Source organism: Tachypleus tridentatus, chromosome 2 (genome assembly GCF_004210375.1).
Source record: "Tachypleus tridentatus isolate NWPU-2018 chromosome 2, ASM421037v1, whole genome shotgun sequence".
Taxonomy (NCBI): Eukaryota; Metazoa; Arthropoda; class Merostomata; order Xiphosura; family Limulidae; genus Tachypleus; species Tachypleus tridentatus.
The window spans coordinates 57,449,843-57,466,447 of record NC_134826.1 but is presented as its reverse complement, the minus strand read 5'-3'; the positions used below and the strand labels follow the sequence as shown (position 1 = coordinate 57,466,447).

At 26.6% G+C, this 16,605-nt stretch overlaps 1 protein-coding gene across 1 annotated transcript in view; it reads left to right on the top strand.

Annotated features, from left to right (window-relative positions):
• Positions 1 to 211: 211 nt before the first annotated feature.
• The window catches only part of LOC143243912 (carbonic anhydrase 6-like), a 59,137-nt gene continuing 42,743 nt past the window's right edge, over positions 212 to 16,605 (top strand). The window contains exon 1 of the mRNA XM_076487690.1: positions 212 to 327. Coding sequence (XP_076343805.1) covers positions 288 to 327 — 40 coding nt within the window. The 5' untranslated portion in view covers positions 212 to 287. The remainder of the gene's footprint in view (positions 328 to 16,605) is intronic.

Sequence of the window (16,605 nt, the reverse complement as noted above, 5' to 3'; positions counted from 1 at the left end):
AGTGAGCTGTAAAATTGTTTGATTTTCAGGGATGTTTTAACTTCAGTAACGTTTCATAATACACGAAATTATCTTTTTCATAAAACAACTCTTCTAGCAGAAAGTAAAGAAGTAGAGTGAGAAAGCAGACGCGCACGTGCTGCCATCGCATTGGCTGAATCAACTTGTCAATAAAAAGATATTCTTAGTACTTGTTAAAGCTTGTATCTAAGTCTGGGCTACCAAGGGCAACAGTTGAGACAAAAGAACACTTAGAGCAGACCACACCAGGCTGTAGTAGAGATAAGATGGGCATTGGCATCGTGGTTTTACTTTCATTTCTGTTAGGTAAGTTGTGGTTTCATTAGTTTCATAATTGAGATCTTGTGAACATTTCCAAAATCACAGTATAGTAGATAAAGTTAATTCTGATAAGTCCATGCTTTCTTAGCTGTGAAGATGTAGGAGGAGCCAATGAGTAAAAGCGTGGAAAAATGTTTTTTTTCATGTTATATTTCTACAAAAAAACAGTTCATTATGTAATAGTTATTTAACTATCTAAACTATCAAAATATGAAAAAGTGCTGTTACAATTTTAATTTAAAAACAGATATTTTTATATTTTAAAAGCTTACATTAAGAAAAACATTTACATAGTTACCATGTAACAATGATGAACCGACTGAAAACTTGTTAATAATAATATCATATTCATTAAGGAAAACATTTATATAGTCACTCTGTAAGAACATTAAACCGATTGTAAACTGGTAACTATACTATTATATTAATTAGGAAGTACATTTACACAGCCACTCTGTAACAATGATAAAACGATTGTAAACTTGTTAGTATACTATCATATTAAGTAAGGAAAACATTTACATAATCACTCTCTACAATGATGAACCAATTCTAAACCTGTTAGTATACTATCATATTAATTAGGGAAAACATTTACGTAGCCACTCTGTAACAATGATAAGCCGATTGTAAACTTGGTAATCATACTATCATATCAATTAGAAAAAAACATTTACATTGGCACTCTGTAACAAAGACGAAATGATTGTAAATTTGTTAATATATTTTCATATTAATTAAGGAAAACATTTATATAGTCACTCTGTAACAATGATGAACAGATTGTAAACTTGTTAGTATACTATCATATGAAGTAAGGAAAAATTTACATAATCACTCTGTTACAAAGATGAACCGATTGTAAAATTGTTAATATACTATCATATTAATTAGGGAATACATTTACATAGCCACTCTGTAACAATGATAAACCGATTGTAAACTTGTTTATCATACTATCATATTAATTAGGGAAAACATTTACATTGGCACTCTGTAACAAAGACGAACCGATTGTAAATTTGTTAATATATTATCATATTAATTAAGGAAAACATTTACATAGTTACAATTTAACAATGACGAACAGATCGTAAACTTGTTAGTATACTATTATATTAATTAGGAAGTACATTTCCATAGCCACTCTGTAACAATGATAAACCGATAGTAGAGTTGTTAGTATACTATCATATTAATTAAGGAAAACATTTACATAGTCACTATGTAACAATGATGAACAGATCGTAAACTTGTTAATATACTATCATATTAATAAGGGAAAACAATTACATAGTCACTCTATAACAATGATAAACCGATTGTAAACTTGTAAGTATACTATCATATTAATAAGGGAAAAAATATACATAGGCATTCTGTAACAATAATGAACCGATTCTAAACTTGTTAGTATACTATCGTATTAAGTAAGGAAAACATTTACATAACCACACTGTAACAAATATGAACCGATTGTAAACTTGTTAATATATTATCATATTAATTAAGTAAAACATTCACATAGATACTATGTAACAATGATGAACCGACTGTAAATTTGTTATTCATACCATCATATTAATTAAGGAAAACGTTTATGTAGTCACTCTGTAACAATGATGTACAGATTGTAAATTTGTTAGTATACTATTATATTAATTAGGAAGTACATTTACAAACCCACTCTGTAACAATGATAAACAGATGGCAAACTTGTTAGTATACTATGATATTAATTAAGGAAAACATTTATATAGTCACTATGTAACAATGATGAACCGACTATAAATTTGTTAATCATACCATCATATTAATTAAGGAAAACATTTATATAGTCACTCTGTAACAATGATGAAAAGATTGTAAACTTGTAAGTGTACTATCATATTAATAAGGGAAAAAATATACATAGGTATTCTTTAACAATCATGAACCGATTCTAAATTTGTTAGTATACTATCATAATAAGTAAGGAAAACATTTACATGATCACTCTGTAACAAAGAAGAACCGATTGTAAACTTGTTAGTATACTATCATATTAATTAAGGAAAACATTTACTTAGTCACTCTGTAACAATGATGAACAGATTGTGAACTTGTTAATCCTAGTATCATATTAATTAAGGAAAACATTTACATATCCACTCTCTAACAATGATGAACCGATTCTAAACCTGTTAGTATACTATCATATTAATTACGGAAAAAATTTATGTAGCCACTCTGCAACAATGATAAATCGATTGTAAACTTGGTAATCATACTATCATATTAATTATGGGAAAACATTTATATTCGCACACAGTAACAAAGATAAACCGATTGTAAACTTGTTAATATATAATCATATGAATAAGGAAAACATTTACATAGTCACTCTGTAACAATGATGAACCGATTGTAAACTTGTAAGTATACTATCATATTAATAATTGAAGAAATATACATATGGATTATGTAACAATGATGAACAGATTGTAAACTTTTAATACACTATCATTTTAATTAGGATAAACATTTATACAGTCACTCTGTAGAAATGATGAACCAACTGCAAACTTGTTAATCCTACTATCATATTAATTAAGGAAAACATTTACATAGCCACTCTCTAACAATGATGAACCGATTCAAAACCTGTTAGTATACTATCATATTAATTAAAGAAAACATTTACATAGTTACAATGCAACAATGATGAACCGACTGTAAACTTGTTAATCATACTATTATATTAATTAAGGAAAACATTTATATAGTCCCTCTGTAACAATGATGAACATATTGTAAACTTGTTAGTATACTATTATATTAATTAGGAAGTACATTTACAAACCCACTCTATAACAATGATAAACAGATGGCAAACTTGTTAGTATACTATGATATTAATTACAGAAAACATTTACATAGTTACAATGCAACAATGATGAACCGACTGTAAACTTGTTAATCATACTGTCATATTAATTAAGGAAAACATTTATATAGTCCCTCTGTAACAATGATGAACATATTGTAAACTTGTTAGTATACTATTATATTAATTAGGAAGTACATTTACAAACCCACTCTGTAACAATGATAAACAGATGGCAAACTTGTTAGTATACTATGATATTAATTACAGAAAACATTTACATAGTTACAATGCAACAATGATGAACCGACTGTAAACTTGTTAATCATACTGTCATATTAATTAAGGAAAACATTTATATAGTCACTCTGTAACAATCATGAATAGATTGTAAATTTGTTAGTATACTATTATATTAATTAGGAAGTACATTTACATAGCCACTCTGTAACAATGATAAACCGATTGTAAACATGTTAATATACTATCATATTAATTAACGAAACCATTTATTTAGTCACTCTGCAACAATGACGAACAGATTGTAAGCTTATTAATATATTATCATATTAATAAAGGAAATCATTTACATAGTCACACTGTAACAATCATGAAATGATTGTAAAAGTGTTAGTATACTATCATATTAATTACAGAAAACATCTACATAGTTACAATGCAACAATGATGAACCGACTGTAAACTTGTTAATCATACTATCATATTAATTAAGGAAAACATTTATATAGTCGCTCTGTAACAATGATGAACATATTGTAAACTTGTTAGTATATTATTATATTAATTAGGAAATACATTTATATAGCCACTCTGTAACACTGATAAACCGATTGTAAACTTGTTAGAATACTATCATATTAATTAAGGAAAACATTTACATTGGCATTCTGTAACAAAGATGAACCGACTATAAACTTGTTAATCATTCTATCATATTAATTAAGGAAAACATTTATATAGTCACTCTGTAACAATCATGAATAGATTGTAAATTTGTTAGTATACTATTATATTAATTAGGAAGTACATTTACATAGCCACTCTGTAACAATGATAAACCGATTGTAAACTTGTTAGTATACTATCATATTAATTAAGGAAACCATTTATTTAGTCACTCTGCAACAATGACGAACAGATTGTAAACTTATTAATATATTATCATATTAATAAAGGAAAACATTTACATAGTCATTCTGTAACAATGATGAACTGATTGTAAACTTGTAAGTATACTATCATATTAATAATTGAAGAAATATACATAGGGATTATGTAACAAGGATGAACAGATTGTAAACTTTTAATACACTATCATTTTAATTAGGATAAACATTTATACAGTCACTCTGTAGAAATGATGAACCAACTGCAAACTTGTTAATCCTACTATCATATTAATTAAGGAAAACATTTACATAGCCACTCTCTAACAATGATGAACCGATTCAAAACCTGTTAGTATACTATCATATTAATTAGGGAAAAAATTTATGTAGCCAATCTGTAACAATGATAAACTGTTTGTGAACTTGTTAGTATACTATCATATTAAGTAAGGAAAACATTTACATAGCCACTCTGCAACAATGATAAACCGATTGTAAACTTGTTAGTATACTATCATATTAATTAAAGAAAACATTTACATAGTTACAATGCAACAATGATGAACCGACTGTAAACTTGTTAATCATATTATCATATTAATTAAGGAAAACATTTATATAGTCCCTCTGTAACAATGATGAACATATTGTAAACTTGTTAGTATATTATTATATTAATTAGGAAATACATTTACACAGCCACTCTGTAACACTGATAAACCGATTGTAAACTTGTTAGAATACTATCATATTAATTAAGGAAAACATTTACATTGGCACTCTGTAACAAAGATGAACCGACTATAAACTTGTTAATCATACTATCATATTAATTAAGGAAAACATTTATATAGTCACTCTGTAACAATCATGAATAGATTGTAAATTTGTTAGTATACTATTATATTAATTAGGAAGTACATTTACATAGCCACTCTGTAACAATGATAAACCGATTGTAAACTTGTTAGTATACTATCATATTAATTAAGGAAAACATTTATATAGTCACTCTGTGACAATGATGAACATATTGTAGACTTGTTAGTATACTATTAAATTAACTAGAAAGTACATTTCCATAGCAACTCTGTAACAAATATAAACCGATTGTAAACTTGTTAATAAACTATCATATTAATTAACGAAACCATTTACATAGTCACTCTGTAACAATGATGAACAGATTCTAAATTTTAATACACTATCATTTTAATTAGGAAAACATTTATATAGTCACTCTGTGACAATGATGAACCGAGAGCAAACTTGTTAATCATACTATCATATTAATTGAGGAAAACATTTACCTTGGCACTCTGTAACAAAGATAAACCGATTGTAAACATGTTAATATACTATCATATTAATTAACGAAACCATTTATTTAGTCACTCTGCAACAATGACGAACAGATTGTAAACTTATTAATATATTATCATATTAATAAAGGAAAACATTTACATAGTCACTCTGTAACAATGATGAACCGATTGTAAACTTGTAAGTATACTATCATATTAATAATTGAAGAAATATACATAGGGATTATGTAACAATGATGAACAGATTGTAAACTTTTAATACACTATCATTTTAATTAGGATAAACATTTATACAGTCACTCTGTAGAAATGATGAACCGATTCAAAACCTGTTAGTATACTATCATATTAATTAGGGAAAAAATTTATGTAGCCAATCTGTAACAATGATAAACTGTTTGTGAACTTGTTAGTATACTATCATATTAAGTAAGGAAAACATTTACATAGCCACTCTGCAACAATGATAAACCGATTGTAAACTTGTTAGTATACTATCATATTAATTAAAGAAAACATTTACATAGTTACAATGCAACAATGATGAACCGACTGTAAACTTGTTAATCATACTATCATATTAATTAAGGAAAACATTTATATAGTCCCTCTGTAACAATGATGAACATATTGTAAACTTGTTAGTATATTATTATATTAATTAGGAAATACATTTACATAGCCACTCTGTAACACTGATAAACCGATTGTAAACTTGTTAGAATACTATCATATTAATTAAGGAAAACATTTACATTGGCACTCTGTAACAAAGATGAACCGAGTATAAACTTGTTAATCATACTATCATATTAATTAAGGAAAACATTTACATAGCCACTCTCTAACAATGATGAACCGATTCAAAACCTGTTAGTATACTATCATATTAATTAGGGAAAAAATTTATGTAGCCAATCTGTAACAATGATAAACTGTTTGTGAACTTGTTAGTATACTATCATATTAATTAAGGAAAACATTTACATAGCCACTCTGCAACAATGATGAATAGATTGTAAATTTGTTAGTATACTATTATATTAATTAGGAAGTACATTTACATAGCCACTCTGTAACAATGATAAACCGATTGTAAACTTGTTAGTATACTATCATATTAATTAAGGAAAACATTTATATAGTCACTCTGTAACAATGATGAACATATTGTAGACTTGTTAGTATACTAATAAATTAACTAGAAAGTACATTTCCATAGCCACTCTGTAACAAATATAAACCGATTGTAAACTTGTTAATAAACTATCATATTAATTAACGAAACCATTTACATAGTCACTCTGTAACAATGATGAACAGATTCTAAACTTTTAATACACTATCATTTTAATTAGGGAAAACATTTATATAGTCACTCTGTGACAATGATGAACCGAGAGCAAACTTGTTAATCATACTATCATATTAATTGAGGAAAACATTTACCTTGGCACTCTGTAACAAAGATAAACCGATTGTAAACATGTTAATATACTATCATATTAATTAACGAAACCATTTATTTAGTCACTCTGCAACAATGACGAACAGATTGTAAACTTATTAATATATTATCATATTAATAAAGGAAATCATTTACATAGTCACACTGTAACAATCATGAAATGATTGTAAAAGTGTTAGTATACTATCATATTAATTACAGAAAACATTTACATAGTTACAATGCAACAATGATGAACCGACTGTAAACTTGTTAATCATACTATCATATTAATTAAGGAAAACATTTATATAGTCCCTCTGTAACAATGATGAACATATTGTAAACTTGTTAGTATATTATTATATTAATTAGGAAATACATTTACATAGCCACTCTGTAACACTGATAAACCGATTGTAAACTTGTTAGAATACTATCATATTAATTAAGGAAAACATTTACATTGGCACTCTGTAACAAAGATGAACCGACTATAAACTTGTTAATCATACTATCATATTAATTAAGGAAAACATTTATATAGTCCTCTGTAACAATGATGAACATATTGTAAACTTGTTAGTATATTATTATATTAATTAGGAAGTACATTTACATAGCCACTCTGTAACAATGATAAACCGATTGTAAACTTGTTAGTATACTATCATATTAATTAAGGAAAACATTTATATAGTCACTCTGTAACAATGATGAACATATTGTAGACTTGTTAGTATACTATTAAATTAACTAGAAAGTACATTTCCATAGCCACTCTGTAACAAATATAAACCGATTGTAAACTTGTTAATAAACTATCATATTAATTAACGAAACCATTTACATAGTCACTCTGTAACAATGATGAACAGATTCTAAACTTTTAATACACTATCATTTTAATTAGGGAAAACATTTATATAGTCACTCTGTGACAATGATGAACCGAGAGCAAACTTGTTAATCATACTATCATATTAATTGAGGAAAACATTTACCTTGGCACTCTGTAACAAAGATAAACCGATTGTAAACATGTTAATATACTATCATATTAATTAACGAAACCATTTATTTAGTCACTCTGCAACAATGACGAACAGATTGTAAACTTGTAAGTATACTATCATATTAATAATTGAAGAAATATACATAGGGATTATGTAACAATGATGAACAGATTGTAAACTTTTAATACACTATCATTTTAATTAGGATAAACATTTATACAGTCACTCTGTAGAAATGATGAACCAACTGCAAACTTGTTAATCCTACTATCATATTAATTAAGGAAAACATTTACATAGCCACTCTCTAACAATGATGAACCGATTCAAAACCTGTTAGTATACTATCATATTAATTAGGGAAAAAATTTATGTAGCCAATCTGTAACAATGATAAACTGTTTGTGAACTTGTTAGTATACTATCATATTAAGTAAGGAAAACATTTACATAGCCACTCTGCAACAATGATAAACCGATTGTAAACTTGTTAGTATACTATCATATTAATTAAAGAAAACATTTACATAGTTACAATGCAACAATGATGAACCGACTGTAAACTTGTTAATCATACTATCATATTAATTAAGGAAAACATTTATATAGTCCCTCTGTAACAATGATGAACATATTGTAAACTTGTTAGTATATTATTATATTAATTAGGAAGTACATTTACATAGCCACTCTGTAACACTGATAAACCGATTGTAAACTTGTTAGAATACTATCATATTAATTAAGGAAAACATTTACATTGGCACTCTGTAACAAAGATGAACCGACTATAAACTTGTTAATCATACTATCATATTAATTAAGGAAAACATTTATATAGTCACTCTGTAACAATCATGAACAGATTGTAAATTTGTTAGTATACTATTATATTAATTAGGAAGTACATTTACATAGCCACTCTGTAACAATGATAAACCGATTGTAAACTTGTTGGTATACTATCATATTAATTAAGGAAAACATTTATATAGTCACTCTGTAACAATGATGAACATATTGTAGACTTGTTAGTATACTATTAAATTAACTAGAAAGTACATTTCCATAGCCACTCTGTAACAAATATAAACCGATTGTAAACTTGTTAATAAACTATCATATTAATTAACGAAACCATTTACATAGTCACTCTGTAACAATGATGAACAGATTCTAAACTTTTAATACACTATCATATTAATTAGGAAAACATTTATATAGTCACTCTGTGACAATGATGAACCGAGAGAAAACTTGTTAATCATACTGTCATATTAATTGAGGAAAACATTTACCTTGGCTCTCTGTAACAAAGATAAACCGATTGTAAACATGTTAATATACTATCATATTAATTAACGAAACCATTTATTTAGTCACTCTGCAACAATGACGAACAGATTGTAAACTTATTAATATATTATCATATTAATAAAGGAAATCATTTACATAGTCACACTGTAACAATCATGAAATGATTGTAAAAGTGTTAGTATACTATCATATTAATTACAGAAAACATTTACATAGTTACAATGCAACAATGATGAACCGACTGTAAACTTGTTAATCATACTATCATATTAATTAAGGAAAACATTTATATAGTCCTCTGTAACAATGATGAACATATTGTAAACTTGTTAGTATATTATTATATTAATTAGGAAATACATTTACATAGCCACTCTGTAACACTGATAAACCGATTGTAAACTTGTTAGAATACTATCATATTAATTAAGGAAAACATTTACATTGGCACTCTGTAACAAAGATGAACCGACTATAAACTTGTTAATCATACTATCATATTAATTAAGGAAAACATTTATATAGTCCTCTGTAACAATGATGAACATATTGTAAACTTGTTAGTATATTATTATATTAATTAGGAAGTACATTTACATAGCCACTCTGTAACAATGATAAACCGATTGTAAACTTGTTAGTATACTATCATATTAATTAAGGAAAACATTTATATAGTCACTCTGTAACAATGATGAACATATTGTAGACTTGTTAGTATACTATTAAATTAACTAGAAAGTACATTTCCATAGCCACTCTGTAACAAATATAAACCGATTGTAAACTTGTTAATAAACTATCATATTAATTAACGAAACCATTTACATAGTCACTCTGTAACAATGATGAACAGATTCTAAACTTTTAATACACTATCATTTTAATTAGGGAAAACATTTATATAGTCACTCTGTAACAATCATGAATAGATTGTAAATTTGTTAGTATACTATTATATTAATTAGGAAAACATTTACATAGCCACTCTGTAACAATGATAAACCGATTGTAAACTTGTTAGTATACTATCATATTAATTAAGGAAACCATTTATTTAGTCACTCTGCAACAATGACGAACAGATTGTAAACTTATTAATATATTATCATATTAATAAAGGAAAACATTTACATAGTCACTCTGTAACAATGATGAACTGATTGTAAACTTGTAAGTATACTATCATATTAATAATTGAAAAAATATACATAGGGATTATGTAACAATGATGAACAGATTGTAAACTTTTAATACACTATCATTTTAATTAGGATAAACATTTATACAGTCACTCTGTAGAAATGATGAACCAACTGCAAACTTGTTAATCCTACTATCATATTAATTAAGGAAAACATTTACATAGCCACTCTCTAACAATGATGAACCGATTCAAAACCTGTTAGTATACTATCATATTAATTAGGGAAAAAATTTATGTAGCCAATCTGTAACAATGATAAACTGTTTGTGAACTTGTTAGTATACTATCATATTAAGTAAGGAAAACATTTACATAGCCACTCTGCAACAATGATAAACCGATTGTAAACTTGTTAGTATACTATCATATTAATTAAAGAAAACATTTACATAGTTACAATGCAACAATGATGAACCGACTGTAAACTTGTTAATCATACTATCATATTAATTAAGGAAAACATTTATATAGTCCCTCTGTAACAATGATGAACATATTGTAAACTTGTTAGTATATTATTATATTAATTAGGAAATACATTTACATAGCCACTCTGTAACACTGATAAACCGATTGTAAACTTGTTAGAATACTATCATATTAATTAAGGAAAACATTTACATTGGCACTCTGTAACAAAGATGAACCGACTATAAACTTGTTAATCATACTATCATATTAATTAAGGAAAACATTTATATAGTCACTCTGTAACAATCATGAATAGATTGTAAATTTGTTAGTATACTATTATATTAATTAGGAAGTACATTTACATAGCCACTCTGTAACAATGATAAACCGATTGTAAACTTGTTAGTATAATTATCATATTAATTAAGGAAAACATTTATATAGTCACTCTGTAACAATGATGAACATATTGTAGACTTGTTAGTATACTATTAATTTAACTAGAAAGTACATTTCCATAGCCACTCTGTAACAAATATAAACCGATTGTAAACTTGTTAATAAACTATCATATTAATTAACGAAACCATTTACATAGTCACTCTGTAACAATGATGAACAGATTCTAAACTTTTAATACACTATCATATTAATTAGGGAAAACATTTATATAGTCACTCTGTGACAATGATGAACCGAGAGAAAACTTGTTAATCATACTATCATATTAATTGAGGAAAACATTTACCTTGGCTCTCTGTAACAAAGATAAACCGATTGTAAACATGTTAATATACTATCATATTAACTAACGAAACCATTTATTTAGTCACTCTGCAACAATGACGAAAAGATTGTAAACTTATTAATATATTATCATATTAATAAAGGAAATCATTTACATAGTCACACTGTAACAATCATGAAATGATTGTAAAAGTGTTAGTATACTATCATATTAATTACAGAAAACATTTACATAGTTACAATGCAACAATGATGAACCGACTGTAAACTTGTTAATCATACTATCATATTAATTAAGGAAAACATTTATATAGTCCCGCTGTAACAATGATGAACATATTGTAAACTTGTTAGTATATTATTATATTAATTAGGAAATACATTTACATTGCCACTCTGTAACACTGATAAACCGATTGTAAACTGGTTAGAATACTATCATATTAATTAAGGAAAACATTTACATTGGCACTCTGTAACAAAGATGAACCGACTATAAACTTGTTAATCATACTATCATATTAATTAAGGAAAACATTTACATAGCCACTCTCTAACAATGATGAACCGATTCAAAACCTGTTAGTATACTATCATATTAATTAGGGAAAAAATTTATGTAGCCAATCTGTAACAATGATAAACTGTTTGTGAACTTGTTAGTATACTATCATATTAAGTAAGGAAAACATTTCCATAGCCACTCTGTAACAAATATAAACCGATTGTAAACTTGTTAATAAACTATCATATTAATTAACGAAACCATTTACATAGTCACTCTGTAACAATGATGAACAGATTCTAAACTTTTAATACACTATCATTTTAATTAGGAAAACATTTATATAGTCACTCTGTGACAATGATGAACCGAGCAAACTTGTTAATCATACTATCATATTAATTGAGGAAAACATTTACCTTGGCACTCTGTAACAAAGATAAACCGATTGTAAACATGTTAATATACTATCATATTAATTAAAGAAAACATTTACATAGTTACAATGCAACAATGATGAACCGATTGTAAACTTGTTAATCATACTATCATATTAATTAAGGAAAACATTTATATAGTCCCTCTGTAACAATGATGAACATATTGTAAACTTGTTAGTATATTATTATATTAATTAGGAAATACATTTACATAGCCACTCTGTAACACTGATAAACCGATTGTAAACTTGTTAGAATACTATCATATTAATTAAGGAAAACATTTACATTGGCACTCTGTAACAAAGATGAACCGACTATAAACTTGTTAATCATACTATCATATTAATTAAGGAAAACATTTATATAGTCCCTCTGTAACAATGATGAACATATTGTAAACTTGTTAGTATATTATTATATTAATTAGGAAGTACATTTACATAGCCACTCTGTAACAATGATAAACCGATTGTAAACTTGTTAGTATACTATCATATTAATTAAGGAAAACATTTATATAGTCACTCTGTAACAATGATGAACATATTGTAGACTTGTTAGTATACTATTAAATTAACTAGAAAGTACATTTCCATAGCCACTCTGTAACAAATATAAACCGATTGTAAACTTGTTAATAAACTATCATATTAATTAACGAAACCATTTACATAGTCACTCTGTAACAATGATGAACAGATTCTAAACTTTTAATACACTATCATTTTAATTAGGGAAAACATTTATATAGTCACTCTGTGACAATGATGAACCGAGAGCAAACTTGTTAATCATACTATCATATTAATTGAGGAAAACATTTACCTTGGCACTCTGTAACAAAGATAAACCGATTGTAAACATGTTAATATACTATCATATTAATTAACGAAACCATTTATTTAGTCACTCTGCAACAATGACGAACAGATTGTAAACTTATTAATATATTATCATATTAATAAAGGAAAACATTTACATAGTCACTCTGTAACAATGATGAACCGATTGTAAACTTGTAAGTATACTATCATATTAATAATTGAAGAAATATACATAGGGATTATGTAACAATGATGAACAGATTGTAAACTTTTAATACACTATCATTTTAATTAGGATAAACATTTATACAGTCACTCTGTAGAAATGATGAACCAACTGCAAACTTGTTAATCCTACTATCATATTAATTAAGGAAAACATTTACATAGCCACTCTCTAACAATGATGAACCGATTCAAAACCTGTTAGTATACTATCATATTAATTAGGGAAAAAATTTATGTAGCCAATCTGTAACAATGATAAACTGTTTGTGAACTTGTTAGTATACTATCATATTAAGTAAGGAAAACATTTACATAGCCACTCTGCAACAATGATAAACCGATTGTAAACTTGTTAGTATACTATCATATTAATTAAAGAAAACATTTACATAGTTACAATGCAACAATGATGAACCGACTGTAAACTTGTTAATCATACTATCATATTAATTAAGGAAAACATTTATATAGTCCCTCTGTAACAATGATGAACATATTGTAAACTTGTTAGTATATTATTATATTAATTAGGAAATACATTTACATAGCCACTCTGTAACACTGATAAACCGATTGTAAACTTGTTAGAATACTATCATATTAATTAAGGAAAACATTTACATTGGCACTCTGTAACAAAGATGAACCGACTATAAACTTGTTAATCATACTATCATATTAATTAAGGAAAACATTTATATAGTCACTCTGTAACAATCATGAACAGATTGTAAATTTGTTAGTATACTATTATATTAATTAGGAAGTACATTTACATAGCCACTCTGTAACAATGATAAACCGATTGTAAACTTGTTAGTATACTATCATATTAATTAAGGAAAACATTTATATAGTCACTCTGTAACAATGATGAACATATTGTAGACTTTTTAGTATACTATTAAATTAACTAGAAAGTACATTTCCATAGCCACTCTGTAACAAATATAAACCGATTGTAAACTTGTTAATAAACTATCATATTAATTAACGAAACCATTTACATAGTCACTCTGTAACAATGATGAACAGATTCTAAACTTTTAATACACTATCATTTTAATTAGGGAAAACATTTATATAGTCACTCTGTGACAATGATGAACCGAGAGAAAACTTGTTAATCATACTATCATATTAATTGAGGAAAACATTTACCTTGGCACTCTGTAACAAAGATAAACCGATTGTAAACATGTTAATATACTATCATATTAATTAACGAAACCATTTATTTAGTCACTCTGCAACAATGACGAACAGATTGTAAACTTATTAATATATTATCATATTAATAAAGGAAATCATTTACATAGTCACACTGTAACAATCATGAAATTATTGTAAAAGTGTTAGTATACTATCATATTAATTACAGAAAACATTTACATAGTTACAATGCAACAATGATGAACCGACTGTAAACTTGTTAATCATACTATCATATTAATTAAGGAAAACATTTATATAGTCCCTCTGTAACAATGATGAACATATTGTAAACTTGTTAGTATATTATTATATTAATTAGGAAGTACATTTACATAGCCACTCTGTAACACTGATAAACCGATTGTAAACTTGTTAGAATACTATCATATTAATTAAGGAAAACATTTACATTGGCACTCTGTAACAAAGATGAACCGACTATAAACTTGTTAATCATACTATCATATTAATTAAGGAAAACATTTATATAGTCACTCTGTAACAATCATGAACAGATTGTAAATTTGTTAGTATACTATTATATTAATTAGGAAGTACATTTACATAGCCACTCTGTAACAATGATAAACCGATTGTAAACTTGTTAGTATACTATCATATTAATTAAGGAAAACATTTATATAGTCACTCTGTAACAATGATGAACATATTGTAGACATATTTTTTTAGTATACTATTAAATTAACTAGAAAGTACATTTCCATAGCCACTCTGTAACAAATATAAACCGATTGTAAACTTGTTAATAAACTATCATATTAATTAACGAAACCATTTACATAGTCACTCTGTAACAATGATGAACAGATTCTAAACTTTTAATACACTATCATTTTAATTAGGAAAACATTTATATAGTCACTCTGTGACAATGATGAACCGAGAGAAAACTTGTTAATCATACTATCATATTAATTGAGGAAAACATTTACCTTGGCACTCTGTAACAAAGATAAACCGATTGTAAACATGTTAATATACTATCATATTAATTAACGAAACCATTTATTTAGTCACTCTGCAACAATGACGAACAGATTGTAAACTTATTAATATATTATCATATTAATAAAGGAAATCATTTACATAGTCACACTGTAACAATCATGAAATTATTGTAAAGTGTTAGTATACTATCATATTAATTACAGAAAACATTTACATAGTTACAATGCAACAATGATGAACCGACTGTAAACTTGTTAATCATACTATCATATTAATTAAGGAAAACATTTATATAGTCCCTCTATAACAATGATGAACATATTGTAAACTTGTTAGTATATTATTATATTAATTAGGAAGTACATTTACATAGCCACTCTGTAACACTGATAAACCGATTGTAAACTTGTTAGAATACTATCATATTAATTAAGGAAAACATTTACATTGGCACTCTGTAACAAAGATGAACCGACTATAAACTTGTTAATCATACTATCATATTAATTAAGGAAAACATTTATATAGTCACTCTGTAACAATCATGAATAGATTGTAAATTTGTTAGTATACTATTATATTAATTAGGAAGTACATTTACATAGCCACT